This window comes from Castor canadensis, chromosome 4 (assembly GCF_047511655.1).
Source record: "Castor canadensis chromosome 4, mCasCan1.hap1v2, whole genome shotgun sequence".
In the NCBI taxonomy this organism is placed as follows: Eukaryota; Metazoa; Chordata; class Mammalia; order Rodentia; family Castoridae; genus Castor; species Castor canadensis.
Genome location: NC_133389.1, coordinates 122,968,643 through 122,988,224, shown reverse-complemented (window position 1 = coordinate 122,988,224; position 19,582 = coordinate 122,968,643). Strand labels below are relative to the sequence as shown.

Sequence of the window (19,582 nt, the reverse complement as noted above, 5' to 3'; positions counted from 1 at the left end):
GACGGTACTGCATCCCAGTTGCCCTGTGGCTCTCCTGACCTGGGGAGGCCTCCTCTAGCCCCTGTGGAGAAAGCAGGGAAAGTCTGGAGACTCAGTGGATGCTCTGGGCCCCCTTGGGAAAGTGCTGATTGCAGTGGAGGTCTGAGGCTTCCCCCAACCCCACAGGTGCTAGGCTAGCATTTGCTGTGGACGAGCAGTTCTCAGATTTTAGCACATGCTGGCATGCTCTGGAGAGTTTGTTCAGCGTGCTTTGCTGAGTCCCCAAATCCCAGTGCTACGGGGTTTCTGACTCAGTATACTTGAGGTGGCTGGAGAACTTACTTTTCTAAGTTCTCGATCAATGTGGCTGCTGGTGGTTCTGGGACGTGTTTTGAGAACCACTGCTCCAGTCCCTTGCTACCCTGTGTGAGCTGAGGACCAATAACATTGGTATCCTGTTGGAGCTGGATAGAAATGCAGAGGCTCAGGCTGTAGCCGGACCTTCAGAATCAGAATCCGAACTTTAAAAGATTCCCCAGGTGACTTGAGTCAAGTTAAAGTTTGAAAAGCTGTGCTCTTAAAGAGCTGGCGGATTGGTCATGGGACAGGTTTTGAGTGAGGCTATGGGTGTCTTACTATTCTATAGCCATGGCCCATTTTAGTTGATGGAGTTCCGTGGTTACATTTTAGTTAATGGAGAATCAGGATCACAGCCTGAGAAAGAACTTAAAGATCATATCATCCAGTATAATTCTTGGATAAACCATAATATATGCTAAGGTAGAATTCAGAAGATTCTAGAATTATATGAGGAGTTTTAATGGTAATACTTGAGCTCTATTTCAGACCAATTTAAATCTGAGTTTCTCTGAATGAGCTCCTCGGTGGTTCTGATGAATCACAACTGTCAATGTCCTTTTGCTGTAAATAAGGAAACAAAAGCCTAGAAGAACATTCCCCTTGGAGGGCTGCTGTGGTAATCTTGTCCAGTATATGCTTTGGATAAGCTATCTATTGTGGTCTTACTGGTCCTTTGAACCATCTCAAGTTGCTTAGCACTGATTAGTCGTTGAGGTTAGGCAGTGAACCAGATGGATACCCACATTCCAAGCCTGGCAGAGTAATAGAGGAGCTAAGTGATCTAGTAGAAAACATGAGCAGCATAGAAATGAGATGGAGGGCCAGTGGGGAGAGGTGCCACTCTGGATGGGGGGCAAGGATGGTAGTGAAAATGGGGGTGAGAATCCAGGTAACACATGGCCTAAAGGTGTTGGGATGCTACTAGGCTCTACCACCACCTGGCAGAACCATACCCACTTGGTTCAGTCTCTTGTCAGGACCTAACTGCTCTTATCATATGCTTTGCAGTGTCCAACCCTTGTAAACAGATCTGCAGCCACCTCTGTCTACTGAGACCTGGAGGATACAGCTGTGCCTGTCCCCAAGGCTCCAACTTCATAGGGGGAAGCACTGTCGAGTGTGATGCAGGTATGGGGCACTGCTTGGACAGCCCTGGGATCTTCAGGAGCCTGAAGAATTCCACGTGCTGGGTCCTTTGCAGAACAGAGTCAGGGCAGCCAGGAAGGAAATGTGAATAGCCCCAAGTGGGACCCCAGGAATCAAACAGAACTTGTGTTCCAATGATTTCTGGGAATTATTTGCTAAGATCTGCAGAGATACAGATCCAGAGTTCCCAAGTATACAGTTGCATTGTTTTGTAAAGACATTTTGAAGAGGGAGTTTTCTGTAAGATAGATCTCTTTGTCTTTCCTTCACCCTAACTGGATCCCTGTCCCAGAATTCACTCAGATTAACTGGGTTCCCCAAGGTGGAGAAATGCTTCTGAGGGGGAGGAGCTTATAAGTGTGGGATGGGGTGTGGAGGATGTTCACTGCTTTTCTCATACACTCATTTCAAAGCTTTCACACTGAAAAAAAGGCCTTGTTTTGAAATACACCTTATGTTGTTGGGAAATAAGGAAGCAGTAGTTTAATTCTCATTCTAAATGTTGTGATTGGTGTCTTCTTGGCAAGATCTTATTTTAGTGACTCTTTTGAATGAAGGAATTAATAGGGTCATGGGGAATAACTAGTGTCTCTAGCTAGTGTTCTATGCTAAACAAGCACATTAAAAAGTCATCCTGCAGCCCATTTTGTGGTTAATATCATTGGGGGCCTTCTTAACAGTTTTAGCAGGTGGGGAAATGAAGAGGCTTAGCCATCTTCTCCCACTAGGGGGCGTAAGTGGTCAAACAAGGAACCAGAGGGAAAAGTTGATTTGGAGGGTGAACTCAGAGGGAAAAAACAGCTTCCCTTCTCTTCCCCTACTCTCATGGTCATCCCAACACTCCTAGGGGAATATTGGTAGAATTCTAATACTTTGGCCAGTATTTTGAACAAAAAAGCCTTTTATTTGTCCTGTGCTGAGTAGGAATTATTGTGATGTTTATTGTATAAGAGGTATTGTGTAAATTGTGTAAGCTGTCACCTTGTGGCCTACTATGTCTCTGAAATTTTTTGCCAAGTGGGTTATATTAAGATTCTCATTTAATAGAACTTTAACCAAAGTCAGTACATTAATGATGGCGTTGTTCCCTATAGGGCCTTGGTTTGGTATATTAACTAACTAATCAGTTAATTCAGTAAGTATTCATTAAGTAAATACTATGTGCTAGTCCCTTTCTAAGTGCTGAAGAGAACAGAAGTGAACAAAACAGACCAGTCCTCTGCCCTCATTGAGGTTTTTTTTTTTTTTTTTTGCCAATAGGACAATAAACAGAGAAACTCATAAATAGATAATATATTGGTCAGGTGGTGAAAGGACCATGGAGACAAGTGGAGTAGAGTGAAAAGGACGGAGATGGAATGGTGGGATTGTTTTTTTGGAGAGAATATTCAGGGATAGGCTGTCTGTAAAGGGAACTTTGACTAGAGACCCAAATCAAAGGACTGAGCCTGGAGGGTAGCCAGGCTCCTAAGAAAACACACATCATAAACACTTACCAAGCATCTTCGAGTTGAAGACCTTGAAGCACTGAGACTCCGTTGGGCAGATCCATGGAGTATGTGGGCGCTGAGCCTAGCGTAGTGACCCAGGGGGAGGTCAGTTTGGGAGGACTTCAAAATGAGGCTATCTCTTGCTAACTGGGCATCAGGTACCTGTGTATCTATATCCCTGTGTCTGCCTGTTGAGTGGTCCACTGATGACATGGTGGAGCCTTTAGCTGCAGTTCTGAGGAATGCCTAAATCAAATTTGATTTTCATGGTTCACAGAGGAAGATTTGGAGAACTTGAAATGAGGATGTAAATGTCTTAAGAGATTCTCTTAACATAAGTTCCTCTTAATTATTAATATATGCTCTGGAATTTAGCATTTCTCCACTGGCTTTTTTTTTTTAGGGGGAGTTCTATTAACTGCCTCTTTCTACAAAATATATATTACACTCCAAGATCTTATTACTGATAAGGAAATTCATATGATTTAGGAGGCAGGTGACAGCTTGGCAGAGAGAATAATTAGCTGGGCCACCACTCCCTAGCCCCAGCCCCAGCTCTAGGCAGGTCTGAATGGGGTGGGGGCTCGCCTGAGTGTGGCTGACTAACACATGCGTGGCTCTCCCTTTCTGCAGCCATCGAACTTCCTGTCACCATGCCCCCCCCATGCAGGTGTATGCATGGAGGAAATTGCTATTTTGATGAGAATGACCTTCCCAAATGCAAGTAAGTCTGAGTGCTGAGGTCCTGGCTGCAGGCCTCATTTCTTCTGGGGAAGTGAGACCTTAAAGTAGCTGGGAGAACAAGTGCAGGAACATTGCCAGTTCACTAATTTTCACATTTTTAACCATCTTGTCCTCCTTTGGGGGAGTCTACAGAGATTAAGGCAGTGCTTCTCAAACTATAAAGGGCCTAAAAATCACTTAGTCACCAGTTAAAATGCCCACACTCACTCACAGGAGTTCTGCATTTCTACCAAGCTCCTGGGGATGCCACAGTTGGGACCACAATTTGAAGAGCAAGGAGTTAGAGAAATGGCAATGGTACTTCCTGCTCACCTGGGACGATGATTTGTAGTAGGGTTGAGGGTGAATAGCTATTGGCAGAGCTGACAAGCAGAAAGGCTGGGCCAAAGGTTTGGAAAGAAGGCTGTTGAGAAAGCTCAAACATGTAGCCAGAGAAATAGTTACATTTCATGAAAGCATGTCAAAAGAAAGAACACACCATGGTGTCTGTTTTTACTCTCCAAAAAAGAATTCCATGGCAGAGAGAAGACACTGGTAGGTTCATTTGATGAGAATGACCCTGTAGGTGTCATAGCTACTCCATCAAAAGTGCATTTCTAGAATGAGAACGCCATTCTTACTGCTCTCTTGGCAGAAGCAGCAGCACTTATCTCACGCATGCTACATTGTCTGTCCAACACGTAATTTACTTGATCAGCACTCTCTATCTCTGAATGCACTTGTAAAATTGCATTGGGACCTAAGAAGCAACTGGACTAGTGAATGTTTCTCTTTTACTTTCAGGTGTTCCAGTGGCTACACCGGAGCCTATTGTGAAATTGGGTTTTCAAAAGGCCTCCCTCCAGGGACAAGTAAGTTTAAATATATGACCAACTAGACAGCCAGGTGTGGTGGCTAAAGCCTGTAACACAAGACACTTGGGAGTCAGAGATTGGGAGGATTGTGGTTTAAGGTCAATCCAGGCCAAAAAAAAAAAAAATAGTTCATGATACCTCGTCTCAACCAATGACTGCACATGCTGGCATGTGCCTGTCATCCCAGCTATGTAGGAAGCACAAATAGGAGGATCAAGGTCCAAGCCAGGCCAGGCATAAAGCCAGATCCTGTCTTAAAAATAACCGACACCAAAAGGGCTGGCCAAGCAGCTCAAGTGGTAGAGCGCCTGCTTCACAAATGAGAGGGCCTGAGTTCAAACTCTAGTGCCACAAAGGAAAACAACAACAACAACAAAGCGAGCAACTGGGAAATAGTCATGGTCCCTAAGTTGGATGAATGCTGTCATATATTCATTTTAACCCAGTATTTGAAGAATGAATGGTTCTAGTCCGTGGCTTCAGCTGCTAAATCGTGTTGGCTTTTCTTTGTCCTCATGCTGACGGTTCTCTGCTTCTTTCCTCTTTGATGGCAGCAATGGCTGTGCTGTTGACAATCCTTCTGGTCATCATTATTGGAGCTCTGGCACTTGTAGGATTTTTCCACTATAGGAAAACTGGCTCCCTTTTGCCTGCTCTGCCCAAGCTGCCAAGGTCAGTTTCATTGTGTGGAATATTGGTTTTAGAAGCCTGTGTGAACGTGACCCTGTGAATAAGTAAGTTTTAAAAAGCACAATGTGTCAATTCTGCAGAAACAAAACGTAGTGAGGGCTGAAAGCAGTCACTTCAAATCACAGATTCTTCACCGACTTCTTGAAGTTTGAGTGGCAGATCACGTTTTATAGTCTAAACGGCTGTGCCTTCTGGTGGGCCAGGTCAGGCCGGAGCAGAGCTGCTGTGTGTCGGCTAGACTTTGTTCCTGCAAGCATTCCACTGGACTTCAGCTCTCAAGTGTTTGGCAATGTGTTTTAATTTGTCCAGGCAGACAAGGGGACTTACCCCATATTTGACATGTGCATTCTTTGGGGTGGGAATTGTGTGTTTCTTTTAAGAAAGATTTAGCAATGTGGATGAAAAGGAACTATGGCAACTTTTTTCTTTGAATAATAAGACATTGTCTTGGTTACTTTCAGCTTAAGCAGTCTTGTCAAACCCTCTGAAAATGGAAATGGGGTGACCTTTAGATCGGGGGCAGATGTTAACATGGATATCGGAGTAACTGGTTTTGGCCCTGAATCTGCTATTGACAGATCCATGGTGATGGTGAGTTGGCTTCCAAGGGACGATTCGAAAGGTTGTCATTTTTACTACTTTATATAAAGAATAAAATTAATCTTGAGACCATTGAAATAAAGAATAAAGTTTACCCTATAAAGACCAAGTTAGAAAACAGGTTTTTTTTTTTTGCAGAAATGTGTCTAACAATATCGTAGCGGTAATGAAATTGAAATTTACTCCACTCTAAGCCACACTGTTGTACTGGAACCAGAAACAGTCTTAAATTTAATTAGATTCTTTATGAAATTCATGAACTTTTTTTGGGGAAGAATGGTATTTTGTTTTTATTTGATGACATTTTGTATTTATAAAGGAGTAGAGAATTCTATTTTTCCAAGCATCATATATTTTTCAATCAATGTATAGTGAGGAAATAAACTGACTTTAGAGATGATTGAAACCATGGCTCTACCATCTTCAAAATATATTTAATAGGCATAGAGTTTGATATCTCTGATCCTCAGTGTTCCCATCTGTAGAATGGGTACAAGCATATCTCCTGTGAGGACCAGATGTTGTACTTTATGAGGAGACTAGCACAGTCTTGGCCCAGATGGGGCTCTTCATAATCAGTGTTGGGAACTTTGCAATATTTTGTCTCTCCCTCAACTCTCACTTTTTATCCTGCCTGAAAGTATGGTGTCCTCCATGTCTCTCCTTTTTCCTCCTCTCCTTATTTTCCTTTTTCTTCTTCTACCCCCACTGTCTTCTCTATTGTTTAGACCCATTCCCAAGTGAGTTGTTTACATTAATGGGCTATAGAGAATTCAGTTATAGAAGGACTGTTTCCATTTTCTACAGCAGATGACTTAGTGCATTTATGTCACTTCAGAAAATGATTTGCCACTCAGAGTCCCTAGGCCTCTCCTGCTTCCCTCCTCTAAGCCCTCATATTTTGGGTACCTTTGGTAAAGCACCTACCACACAGCCTGGTGTGAGGAAGGCACCTTCCTGCTGGTATGGTGTGACCTTTCTCTTCTCCTCCTCCGTCAGAGTGAACACTTCGTCATGGAGATGGGAAAGCAGCCTGTGGTATTTGAAAACCCAATGTATACAACCAGAGACAGCAGTGGCAAAGTGGTTCTGCCAGCCCAGGTGAGACAGATGTCACACAGTCCTTTTTTTGAGCTGCTACTGTTGCTGGATCTTACTCTGTTGGGTAATGTCCCACAAGTCATCTCCTGCCCTTCCTCCAAATAAGAAGCCCAATGTGCCATGCCTTACCTTTGCTCTCTGCAGTAGTGGGGCTGCCCCATGGACACAAGCCCTGCCAAACAGTCCTGGGTCACTGAACAGCTGTGAGGCTTGGCAGCCTTGCTGGGGACACTCACCATTCTCAATCATTCTGAGTCATTCGTTCCAAGAGGTGTCAGAGCAAGATGTAGGATTCCATTCAGAGGCCTGGGAAACTGCACCTGACACACCACAGGCTCTCTCTAAATATTTAGGAAATGACTGAGTAGATGACTGGTATCACTAGGGTGTGATCTGAGGTGGGCTACAGGGACAGGGCTCTCCTATGCTTGTCCAAAGTTGACAGGCAGACACATAAATTTCCTTTTGTTCAGCCCTACTGCTCAATATCTTCATAAGGAGTTGGGAGAAGAGAGGAGTCTGGACAAATGGACAAACTTTTCTTTAGATATGGATCAATAACCCCAGCACCATTTCAGGACCTGCCAAGTGTTCACCTGAACCTCCTTTGTCCAAACAACTGTTGCCTCAGTGGCAATGAGTAACTTTCACTTTTAATACCTACACTTCTTTCAGACTCAACAAATGGCATATTTTCATACAAGATTTCAAAAACAGCTTTCTGAAAAGCAGAACTATTTGAATCATGAAAGTATTTTGCCTGATCTTTTGATACCCAGATAGCAAACTTTAAAATATGATGACATAGATATGACATTTCACCTGGCATTTTCATTTAAAAATATGAGATATATATCCAAGTGTGAGAAGAAAAAAGTGGTGAAGGCAAAATATAGAAAAGGAAGCAAATTATTTTCCCCAAAATTGATATATTCATGTCAATTTGGGGTTAAGAGGGAACCTGGAATTGCATGAATGTTATAAAATGAACAGAGGAGTATTAACTTTTTAAATATCTCTTGCTTCAAAAATTCAACTGCTTTTAAGCAGTCCTCTGAAATCAATTTTATTATTAATATTCAGAGATAGGATTCTCAGGTCACCAGTGAGTTTGGGCAGTTACTCACATTGTTCTTCTAGGATTTGGCCGTCTGTCAACAACCAGAGTATCTTTTTTCCAAAAATATGGCCAATAATGAGAGTAAAGAGTCATAGAAAATGCCATAAGAATTGCCATTAATAAGTAAAAGTGTGACCAGTGAGGAATGTATGTGCCTCCCAGGATTAGTGGATAAGGTGACTCAGTGGTTGGTGCTCTTGATTTGGGGGAGGTGGGACTGGTATTTAGTTCTGGACTGCCAGGTCCACTCATTCAAGAAAAATAATGCCTGACATGTCTATGGAAGAACAAGGTGGAGACAGAACCAGAGTTGATAAACCTATGGCACGTTTACTTATTACTGAATTCTTTAAAAATTGGATAAGGACCTTCAATATGTTCACAGGTGACTGTATCTGAAAATGTGGAGAACAAAAATTATGGAAGTTCAATAGAGCCTTCTGAGATAGTTCCAGAACCAAAGCCAACTTCCCTGGGTGCTGATGGAACTCAGGTAACTGGGGCTGACTCCTGAAGTAGAAGTTGCAAAAAAAAATTGGAATTCTGGGTTGGTATTAATTCAATGGAGACCATGTCACAAAGAAGAGCAAACAGATTCTGTATCCGTTATCTTCAGGATAGGGTCTTCAAATTAGAGATGAGTAAAGATTTCACTGTGTCAGGGATACATATAAAAGACCTTCCCAATGTCATACGCCAGTCCCTTAAAGGTAGGTTGTTCTTAGCTCTGCTGCCATTACCAGTATCTACCACCAGATGGCACTAGTTTATCCCTGCTACATTTGTCTCTTCCTCTATCTAATTGTTCAATCAATCATCCAACTAACATTATTGTTCTCAGTGTGCCAGGCACAATGTTTAATACTGAATATTAAAAAAGAAGAGTGTTTGATGGAGTTCATGCCTTCTAAGACCTTTGCAATTTGTAGACTATTTGAAATGCAGAGTGAAATTCAATGAATGCATTTGATATAAAACTCTATGTGAATGAATAATATATAACTAATTTTAAGGATACATATGCAGCTATCCCACATATAGATGTTTGGTTCTGGACAAACCATTTCCCCTTAGAGCAAATGTTCCTTTAAGGGACACTGTCAACATCCGGGGTAGTAAGGTAGGAGGTTTTTGTGCTAAAACTCTGCCCTGTGCATCATGGGGTATTTCAATATTCCTGATCCCTGTCCAGTAAGTTCCAGTAGTGCCTCTCCTAATCCAGTGTGATTCCAAAAGTCACCCCTTACACACACACGCCCTCACACACTCCCCACACACACTCGATGAGAACGATAAGATCTGGATTGCTTCAGCTATGCAGTTCTACGACTACTTTGTGAAGTAATAATAGAAAAAAAATTCAGGTAGTATTGTTTTATTCAACCTTTATTTCTCAAGTTGTGTAATCTATATACATAATTGGTATCTGTAGTTAACTTGGAAATCACATTGTATTTCTAGCTATGAACCACCTCAGACATTGATTCTTTTTCTTGTTTGGGTCAAAATAAAAGTTTATTAGCAGTCTAGGGGTGTAGCTCAGTGGTAGAGCACTTGCCCAGCATGTGTGAAGCCCTGGGCTCATACTGCCTGCCAGAAAAGAAGAGATTTGTCAAAGGGGGTCTCTGACTACCTTTTCATATTCTATTACTTTTTACTTCTACTTCCCGCCCCTCTCCACACACAGTGGATGATGCCATTGAAAAGGATTTTTAGTTTTGTATTTTTTCAGGGACTGAGCTTTTTTCCTTTAAGACATATTTGAAAATGGATGTTGAAAATCAGGCCTGACCCAACCAGATTTATTTTATAATCTTGACATTTTTTTTCTCAGTCAATTTTAAGTGTAGTGACCTTCCTTAGACAAAAATACCTCATTGCTTGAACAGGAAGGGAAATGAGGTGGGGGTTATAAACTCAGACCTGCACTGCAGTCCTCAGAGACAGAATGCACATGGAGAGACTGTTTGAAATGAAAACTGACTGTCACCAACTGTCGTCCCTTCCGCTCTCTCAGTTCCAACTTTGCAATACATCAGTTCTTCCTCTGACTTTTTTAGATCAATTGAGGCTGAAACCCTCTAAGGTTTGTCCTTCATGATATGTCCAGGGATCTTCCCATCTCTGTTGTCCCAGTGTGGCTGAAAAGCAGTAGAGGCACTTGGTTAAGGTCACCTGAGGTTGACACAAATGTGCCAAAGTGTCTCACAGATTTATCTTTCATCAGTAAGTATACTGAAAGGATTCCACTTTAAGGCCTCGGACTCCTATGCATGTCAGTTCTATCATTTTCCAAAAGTTGCAATAACATGCATGGTCCTTCCAAGGAGACTAGAGTAAAACCACCATGTCATTCTTCTTGTGAGTAGTTGCTTAACTGTGAGGCTATTCCATACTGAAGCAGTGCTAGGCATTCGGGCCTTCTCCACTTAACTACACTTCCAGAGGCAGGGCTCTGCCCTGACTGTCTTCATCTTCCCCATCCTGATGTGTATGGAGCAGGTCCTCCTTTAGAAATGAGTTAGGTGAACAGTCTCTTCCGCTTCTCCAGTCACGTGCTCCCTACTTCACATGTTGGTTCAACTTTCACAGAGTGAGACACCCATAAGGCTACCTGAGCTGCCTATTGGAGCAGGCTGCCCTTCCCTTGTCTCCTGCCAGGTTTCTATTTGGCAGCCAGAGCTATGGCCCACATGACAGTAAAGTGGGGCCACCCATTGTCGATGGAGATTTCTCTTTGTCTGAGTCCCTTGAGAACAGGATTCATTGCCTGTTTTACCACAATTTAGCTCTTTAAACTTGCTATGACTTAACATCTGTCATACAGGGATAATAAGAGAACTTGTCTCAAAGAATGGTTGAGATTAAATCAGAAATTTGTAAAACTCTTGGAATAATCCCTGACACAGAGTAAGCACTCCATACATGCTAGCTGTTGTTACTGTTGTCATAAGTTGATTACAGGAGGAAATGAAGTGAAAGGAGATACTCTTAAATCGACCAACAACTCAGACACTGTTTTAGGAAATGAGAGTTATGATTTGCATGTTTCCTCTAGTTTCCAGGCAGCTCCGAAACCTTTTTCTCCAGAAAACCTGTGTATGTCTTAGTTTCATTTGTCCTCTCTGTACCGAAATAGCCAGAGCAATCTGGGTGGCAAAGCTTCTAGAAGCTATGGACACAGAGTCGTAAACTGAACATTTCAAATCACAGAAGTATTGTGAAATTATTAGATGAAAACAGCCTAGAAACTTTAGGTGACTGTTCAGAAACCAGAGGAAAAACTGAATATTTTGTCACATGAGTCATGTCCCAAATTGCTTTGTCTTTAGTGGGAAGAAATTTTAAGACTTAGATAAAAGGAAGAGAAACCTATGAAGTAAAGACTTCATTACTGAAAGTTTTCATTTTGTTTTCTCCCTTTTCCTTTAGGCCTCAAAATGGAATATCTTCAAACGAAAACCAAAACAAACTGCCAACTTTGAAAATCCAATCTATGCAGAGGTAATTTTTAACAGTTATTCTTAGTACAGACGCTCATTTTCACAAATGATTTGCTTGGCTAAGTTGAACAGATGCTCAAATTAGTCTAAGCAAACTGCAAAGATCAAACTTCACACAAAACTGTGACTGGGAATAAGTGGTCAATTCCTGTCTTCTTGTGCTTGTAGATGGACAACGAGCAAAAGGAAAGTGTGGCTGTGGACTCCCCTCCGTCTCCTCTCCCGACCAAAACTTCTCCGAAAAGAGACCTGACTGTGGGCTACACTGCAACAGAAGACACTTTTAAAGACACCGCCAATCTTGTTAAAGAAGATTCTGAGGCATAGCTGTGCCAGCTATTTAGGGAGTAATTAGAAACACACTTTTGCACGTATATTTTTTACAAACAAATGAAAAAAGTTAACATTCAGTACTTTATGAAAAATATATTTTTCTCTGTTTGCCTATAGTTGGAAGTATATTGTGTGTCTTTTTTTTACTTATGCTGTTTCATATTATTGCAAATAATTATCACAATGTACTATATGTATATCTTTGCACTGAAGTTGTCTGAAGGTAATGCTATAAATATATTGTACATTTGTAAATTTTGGAAAGATTATCACATCACTGACTTCTCTAATAAAAGTATCTGATGACTTGGTTGGTAATCAGTAGGATAAATGATCCAATGAGGAAAGGGACCACTTGGGGCCGTTAGTCATGTCTAAAGAAAGGCTTCCACTCACATTTCCTTTACATTATCCAGGAAAGGATCCAGGTACCACTCTTGGGTCCATTTTTGTGCATCAGAATTTAATTAATGTTCAGTCTTACATGTCAACTTGATTAATAGGTGTATTGATAAGTCCACTATTTGTCATATAGACATCTGCATTTGACTGTAAGTGGCTCAGATAGTACAGAAGGTAGAACAAGAGATTCAGTTATACCTTTCTGTGTGTCTGTTGTCTAAGCAGAACACCATTTCACATGTGTTCTACTAGTTATAAGTCAACATGTTTATTTGTAATATCTGTGAGGAAATCCTATGCTCTTACGCACAAGTGTCCTACACTGAGTTTGCATTTAATTGAATGCAGTCTTTCACTTGACAGACCCTATAGCAACTTATGTCCTTGCCTGGCATCTCAGGTGGTCACCTACTCTAGTGACAAGCTCAGTAGCTAAGTTACTAAAACCAAATCTGTGTCTTCATACAGTAAGGTGCAAAACAAATACCAGTTAAGTGAAGCCTCAACTGGGTTTTTGTTTCTGTGTGTGAAAAATATCATTATGTTGACTATTTATTTCTTAAGTAAACATGAATAGAAAGGGAAACCATTTTTACTGAGCCTTTTTCAGGTCCTTTGTCTAAATCTGTACATTTGTGTCAGAATGTACTGTACAGCCCAGCTCTTGTCTTGAATAGTTGGTTATAGTCTCCACAACAGGAACCATGGTAGAAATATACAATTTCCATAGTAAATAGCATTCCTGGTTCTCTGTGCTAAAATTGCACATTTGTTAAACAATGAATGAATGGTTGGATGAATGAATGAAATATACTACTGATTATTTTATTCCTGAGTTCTCAAAATATTTGTTGCTCATATTTTGAGTGCTGATTGTAATTACTTTGAAATGTACTTTGATTAGAAAAGCAACTGGAAATGATGCTGCTCAATTTTTTCTAATAAATGTGTATTTTATCAGACATCTGTGTGCTTCTTAGTCTCCATCATGAATTACTTGTATTTGGCTGTGCTGAAAGTTTGGTTGCTTTTGGTCACACTGATTCCTTGCAACTTCTTCCTGGTCAGGAATCCACAGCATTTTGTTTGAAAATTAACAAACGTCTGCATTCATTTTTTGTGTGTCCACGATATTCTGGAATAAATTATGGGAAACAAAGCGAACAGGACTCTAGAAACTAGCAGAAGTCAGAGTCCTTCTTAGCAGCCATGTTGCCTGTTGCTTACTGAGAGGATGGGCACGTATTTCTAGCCTAGCTAGTGTTCCCCTGATGACAGAAGAAGGACTAGCCATCTTCCTGCTGCTGGTCTCACTGAACCTCAGCTGCTGCTCCTGCAACACTGGTTACAGGAGTCTAATGCAAAAATGTACACAAGGAATGTAGCCCAATGCCTAGTGTAAAGTGAGCTCTTGACAAGTAGCCATGATGGTTCTGATTGGTAAGGTAGAGGAAAAGGGGAAGAGGTTTCTGAGTCAGTTGAAAACCTCAGGGGACTATAGTGAGCAGCCAGGGTTGAGAACTACTATTTTAAATAGAAATAACAGCTTTTTCTTAATGCTTTTAGTTGTTCTTTTTGTTTCTGTTAGTTGAGACAGAGTCTCTCTATGTAGCCCAGAATGAACTTGAACTTGTGATCCTGAGTGTCCCAAGTGCTGGGATTATAGCCTGGCTCTTTTCATATATTTTCAAATGGACAATGTTGTGGAGATGACCAAGATTTTAGCAGAAGGGTGCATGTACCTTGTTTGTACAGAAGCTGAAATGGAGATGATAAAAAGCTTTATTATGTTTGATTGTCTTTTGAGGGTAATTGGAAAGGCAATGAATACCCCTGTATGTGAAAGCCAGGAAAGCTGAGGCTGAGAAAGCTGGTGGTTATATTCAGATCGCAGCGTGGAGGACAGAATCAGGGCTGACATAGGCCTTTTACTGGGTTCTTCCAGGACTCTTCTTACACCAACATTTCTTATTCCAATGCAGGAGTTCCCAGTGCCTAGCACCTGGCACTGAACAGTAGTGTGCAGATTGATTCTTCCATTCCTTTCCATGTTTCCAGACCCAATTACAAGGGGTTTTTCTTTAGTCATGGTTTTTTTGACTAAGTTCCCCAAGTGCCATTATGGCTGCAATTGTCTTGGAAGAACTTTTAGACCATGGGTGTAGGAGACGTTGGAAAGTCCTGAACCTTCCCTGACAGACTTTTACCACAAGAAAAGACAGGAAGTGTCTGTTTCCGACAGTACACTGTATGTTTATTGCTTCTAAATTGTTGTTCGTTGTGGTTTTGTTTTTTCTGGCAACTTCTGAGAATAAAGCATTTGGAAAGGACACTTCGGGTTTGAAGAGAAGCACCCTCGAGCTACTCTTGGCACCATTTGCCCAAATCTTAAAGGAACCAGATTCATTCCATGAAGGACAATGGAGACTTTACTGGCAGCACACATGCACACGCACACACATGCACACACACGTGTGCACACCACGCACACATGGTTGTGTGTATTATGGAGGTAGTACATAGGCCTTGGGTAGGGGAGCCCATTTGTCTGCCTTTCACCTTACCCAGGAGCCTTCCTTAAATCTTCGGGTTCTGACTCCAGTCACAGTGGCAAATGGTATTTTTCCCAAAGCATGTGACCTCTGACTAACTGGCCTGGTGGCCTGGTTTCATCCCAGGGAATGAGTGGCTTTATAGGGAGAGGGAAGGAGTTGGATAAGCTTATGTCTAAGTTCTCTACCTTTCAAGTACAATGGCTTAATAATTTATCTGTACTGCAGTCTTCATTTGGAATTCAGTGGATTTCAAACACATTGCAACTGTTTTGGTAACTTCTAAGCTTGTTATGGCAACTTCAAAGAAAGCAGGTTCAATATCAGCGTCTCAATCTTTATCATCAAATGCTGTCCCTCTTTAGGTGAACTGTCAGAGAGATACACTTCAGAAAAAAACATTTAAGTTTCTGAAGGCTTGCCTGTCAATTTCAGGGCTGTAAATTGCCATGCGGGTTTCCTTTTATAAGAGACTCCTGCAAAAGCCCTTTACAGATCCAAGACTCCAGGGGGCTTTGATGGTGTCCCAGGCCCACACTGAGTCCCTTCAGAGCCCTAGTCAGGCAGTGAGGCTGACTGGAGGAGCTCACTGTCACCTGTGAAGAGCCAATGGCCTCCTGCTGACTGTCTTCTGATGGGATGAGAGATCCATGAATGGGCTTTGGATTAAAGAACAAAGACACTCAGAAATAAAATAAACTTATCATTTTTCATTCTTCTGAAAGTTAAACTTGATTTGTTTTTAATTGTTGTAAAATATACATGACACAAAATTTTAAAATTGAATTTTTGATCATCAATCTGATATCTGGAGTATATTTTTGCTTTTCAAGATGGCCTTGAAAGCTTGCTTATAATAGCTTTGAAAATCACTGAGTCACAGTATCTCCTTCTGAAAGTGTGACTGTATCAGAGGTCATGAAAAAAATAGCAGGAAACATCTCAGCCTAGGCCAGCCCAGCCCAGCAGAAATGTGTTAGTCAGCCATGATGTCCACATGACTTACTATTTAGAAGGGTTCATTGCTGTGGTGTTCCCAGTAACTCATACATATTGATGACTCAAGTAAATGACCCGAGGCTTAGTGTATTTTGGTATCTTGGAACATGACATAGAGTTAGAACCCCCCAATAGAACACAAGTCACTGAAGGCTTCCTCTGAACAGAAGATTTGATAGGACTTGGGGAAGGTTTTAAGACCGGTAAGCTGCTGGGCATTTAGGGCAGAGTTGAATAGGGGTGGAGTGCAAGTTAGGTGGATGTGGGCTGGTGGAATATGCTAGAACTCAGTAAACCATTATGGTGCAGAGTGCAGACCCAAGGACGCAGTGCAAATTGCCTGAGTTCGGGTCCTAGGTCTAACAATTACTAGCTGTAAGACCAAGTTATTTAACTACTCTTTCCTGAGTTTCCTATGAAATGGGGGTGATAATAATGCTGTGCCTCACAGGGCAGGTAATTCTGACCCACTTGTGTCACTATCTTGTCTTCAGTTAGCACTTGTGCAATTTAACGAGAGCCCTTGGAGGAGAAGGCTTCTGTTATGGGAGGGACCTCCTGGTGGTGGTTCCTTCCTTTCATGCTCCTTCCTCAGTTAGGTTCTGACTTCTTGCTCATATGAAAAGCCAAGCCAGCCCCAACTAGTTATGCCAACTAGCAGTAACCTTTTCTTCACTCAAGTCATTAACACCTATGTAAGGAACCAATGCCTGATTTAGTCTATAGAGAAAGAAATCTGCCAGGACAGGCTGAATATTAGGGATGTACCTGCTGTTATGTCATCACCATATGTCTGACTCATTCCCAGAAAATGAAGAAAGCAGGAAAATGTGAAAGAAAGTTCTAGTAATTTTTCTATGCTTTGCTCCAAAGTAGATGGTAGCATCAAATAGCTGAGACTTCTAGCCTTACCCTCATTGCTATTTGCCACTTCCTAGTGAGTCTTTTTTTTTTTTTTGTAGTGGTACTGGGGCTTGAACTCAGAACCTTCACTTTGAGCCACTCCACCAGTCCTATTTTTGTGAAGAGTTTTTTGAGATAGGGTCTTGTGAACTATTTGCCTGGGCTGGCTTTGAACCACGATCATCCTGATCTCTGACTCCTGAGTAGCTAGGATTACAGGCGTTAGCCACCGACACCAGGCTCCTGGTGAGTCTTTCTTGAATTGAGTGGGATGCATGTCTCTGCAGCACTCCCTCGGGCTCTAAGCTTGCTTCCAGCATGGTCTTGCTTGTGATGTGGTTGTCCTTTCTCTTCTACCCTGTGAGAGTGTCTCAGGACAATGGTCCACTTTCACACATAGCTCCTGATGTTGAACCTGGCACTTAACTTGGTGCTGAATAAATGTAAGCTAAATCAATAAATGGAAAAACCAAAAAGGTTAAAGGCCAAGGAAAAAAGTCCTCCTATTGAATCCTGAGCCTCCAGTGAAAGATTAACGATCTCACAAGCGTGTCTGTATCCTGTCTTCTTCACAGGATAGCTCAGCCAGGAACACTTACTGATTCTGAGGAGTTAATGCATGTAATGTTACTCTGGTCACTATACAGTGACACTTAAATTGTTACCTTGGCTTTTTTCTTCTTGCATCCTGAGACTTAAGCTTTTAATTGAATAGAATGGCCAAATAGTTGCATAAAAGACATCCAAGGATTTTGAAAAAAAGGTTACTGAGAAGTAATGAGCCATTACTACCACCCCCATGCCACTTCATCCCTAAAGTTTCACAGTCTTCTGTGGAACAAGGCTGCCAACAACCACCCAGGGAACCACACTTGGTTTTTGGCCTTTTGAGACCAAGTTGGATAAAAGCTCAGGATATAATACAGCATTTGTCAAGCAGCTACCATAGGCTACTCTGTTCTCAGGGGCCCACATGTCGTACCTCATTTATACTGAAAAACAGGACTGGAGTTGTGACTCAAGTGGTAAAGTGCCTGCCCAGCAAGTGCAAGGCTCTGAGCTCAGCACCTAGTACCAAACAAACAACCCCACCCCCAAAACCATCATGAGGTACACTGAGAAACGACCTGGGGAGGTATTGTTACCAACATCCCCATTTGATGGTAGAAGAAACTGAGGCAGAGTTAAAATAGCTTGCCCAAGATAATAACACAGCTAGTAAGTGACAGAGCTGGGGTTTGAACCCAGCAGGCTTCAGTTCAGAGCTACATCTCTAACCACTGCCCACATTGCTTAATATGTGACAATGATCATGTAATGGGAACAACCCTGCTCCAGGGAGTAAGGAAGCCAAAGCTTACCCCAAGTTAGTCAAAAGTGCCAGTTGCGATCTCAACATGTTGCTAGTTTTTTTTTTAAATGGGAGAGCAGTGTTTTTTAATTCTTTCATTAAAGAAGTCTCCCTTTCATTAGTTCTATGGGCTCATGTTTTTAAAAGTAGCATCTATTAAAATAATTGTATTTATTCAGTAACAGTTACTTTGTTTTCCATTTTTAACTAATTAAGTCAGATACAGGACAGAGGGGAAAAGCTGAATTGGGCTGCAAATACCATGAGGCCTTAGCAAATCCTATAGGATGCTCAGGAGCTGAGAATGGTCCTTTTGAGCTGTCCCAAACTGAGGAAGAGACCAAGTCTTTGAATTCTACCTCAGCCAGGCACTGGCCACCCTCCCCCACCCCCCCTAACCTCAAGTGGAGCAGCATTGTGGATGGAGGCAGGTCCTTTGAGAGGAAGAGCTGTAAGTCCTCAGAAGCTGGGAGATGAACACCTAGGCCCTGAGGAGGGATCTGGAAAGGGCATCAACTGTCTTCAACTTCCATATGCTGTCACTATGTTCCAGCCACTTGATTTGCCAGACTGGGCCAGAAAGAACTATGTTGCTCTGGTGAGTCAGAACTATGTTGCATTTAGCAAAGGATGAATTAATCTATCAATAAACATGGACTGACCTTCCATTTGCCAGACTCTGCAATGGGGCAGCCACCCTAAGATTAAAGCACTAGAGATTTTTAAATTCTCTCCTTCCCCCTCTGTCTCACTTCACTCCACCCCTAACACGGACACCTTCACGCTGTCTCCTTCCCCTGTCTCTGTTAGTTTGATTCCTGAGCTAAGCTGTCCAGAGGCAGGCAGCCTTTGAGGGGTGGGAGCTTGGTCTTTTCTACCTTGTCTTGAGGAAGGAGCAGAGGGTGAGGAGGCTGGGGGCTCTGAGTGAGGAAGGTGTTGGAGGATGGGGATGGAGGACACAGAGGAAGACTCTTTCTGAGTCAGAATCTTTATGCTGACTAGAACTGCACATGTGACAGTTTTAAGTGGGGAAAGATGGTGAACAGTCTTCTGAGAACACAGATCTTAAAATGGGACTACGAGGTACCCAGAGTTTCCAGATTCAGAAGGAGAGACATTCTGATCTTACAGATGAAAAGACCATTTTTCTGAGAGGCATGTCCTGGTTGTTTCTGTTTGTCTTCACTGAACAATGAGCCTGAAGAACTAAACTGATATTCAGTTACTTTCTGGTCAGGTCTGGTTGGGACTGTGTTGACCTCTACTGACGGTGCCTGCTTTTCAGACCTTGTGGGAAACCTGGTTCTCTTCAGACATCATTATTTGTTCTTTCCCTCATTGTCTAATGAATGTTACCTGTCGCACACTAGATTGCAAGGGAACTTTATTCCTAATTTTTAATTTTTACATGTGTAAAAGATACCAATCATTTAGATTTTAGATAACAGCCATTGA

General features: G+C 42.0%; 1 protein-coding gene across 2 annotated transcripts in view; it reads left to right on the top strand.

Annotated features, from left to right (window-relative positions):
* The window catches only part of Lrp2 (LDL receptor related protein 2), a 177,899-nt gene extending 164,615 nt beyond the window's left edge, over positions 1-13,284 (top strand). For both annotated transcript variants that reach the window (XM_074071047.1, XM_074071046.1), the window contains 9 exons: positions 1,348-1,467; positions 3,609-3,699; positions 4,503-4,570; positions 5,128-5,245; positions 5,725-5,854; positions 6,863-6,964; positions 8,470-8,577; positions 11,517-11,588; positions 11,756-13,284. In XM_074071047.1, the coding sequence (XP_073927148.1) occupies positions 1,348-1,467; positions 3,609-3,699; positions 4,503-4,570; positions 5,128-5,245; positions 5,725-5,854; positions 6,863-6,964; positions 8,470-8,577; positions 11,517-11,588; positions 11,756-11,914 (968 nt within the window). In that variant the 3' untranslated portion in view covers positions 11,915-13,284. The remainder of the gene's footprint in view (positions 1-1,347; positions 1,468-3,608; positions 3,700-4,502; positions 4,571-5,127; positions 5,246-5,724; positions 5,855-6,862; positions 6,965-8,469; positions 8,578-11,516; positions 11,589-11,755) is intronic.
* The last annotated feature ends 6,298 nt before the right edge of the window (positions 13,285-19,582 follow it).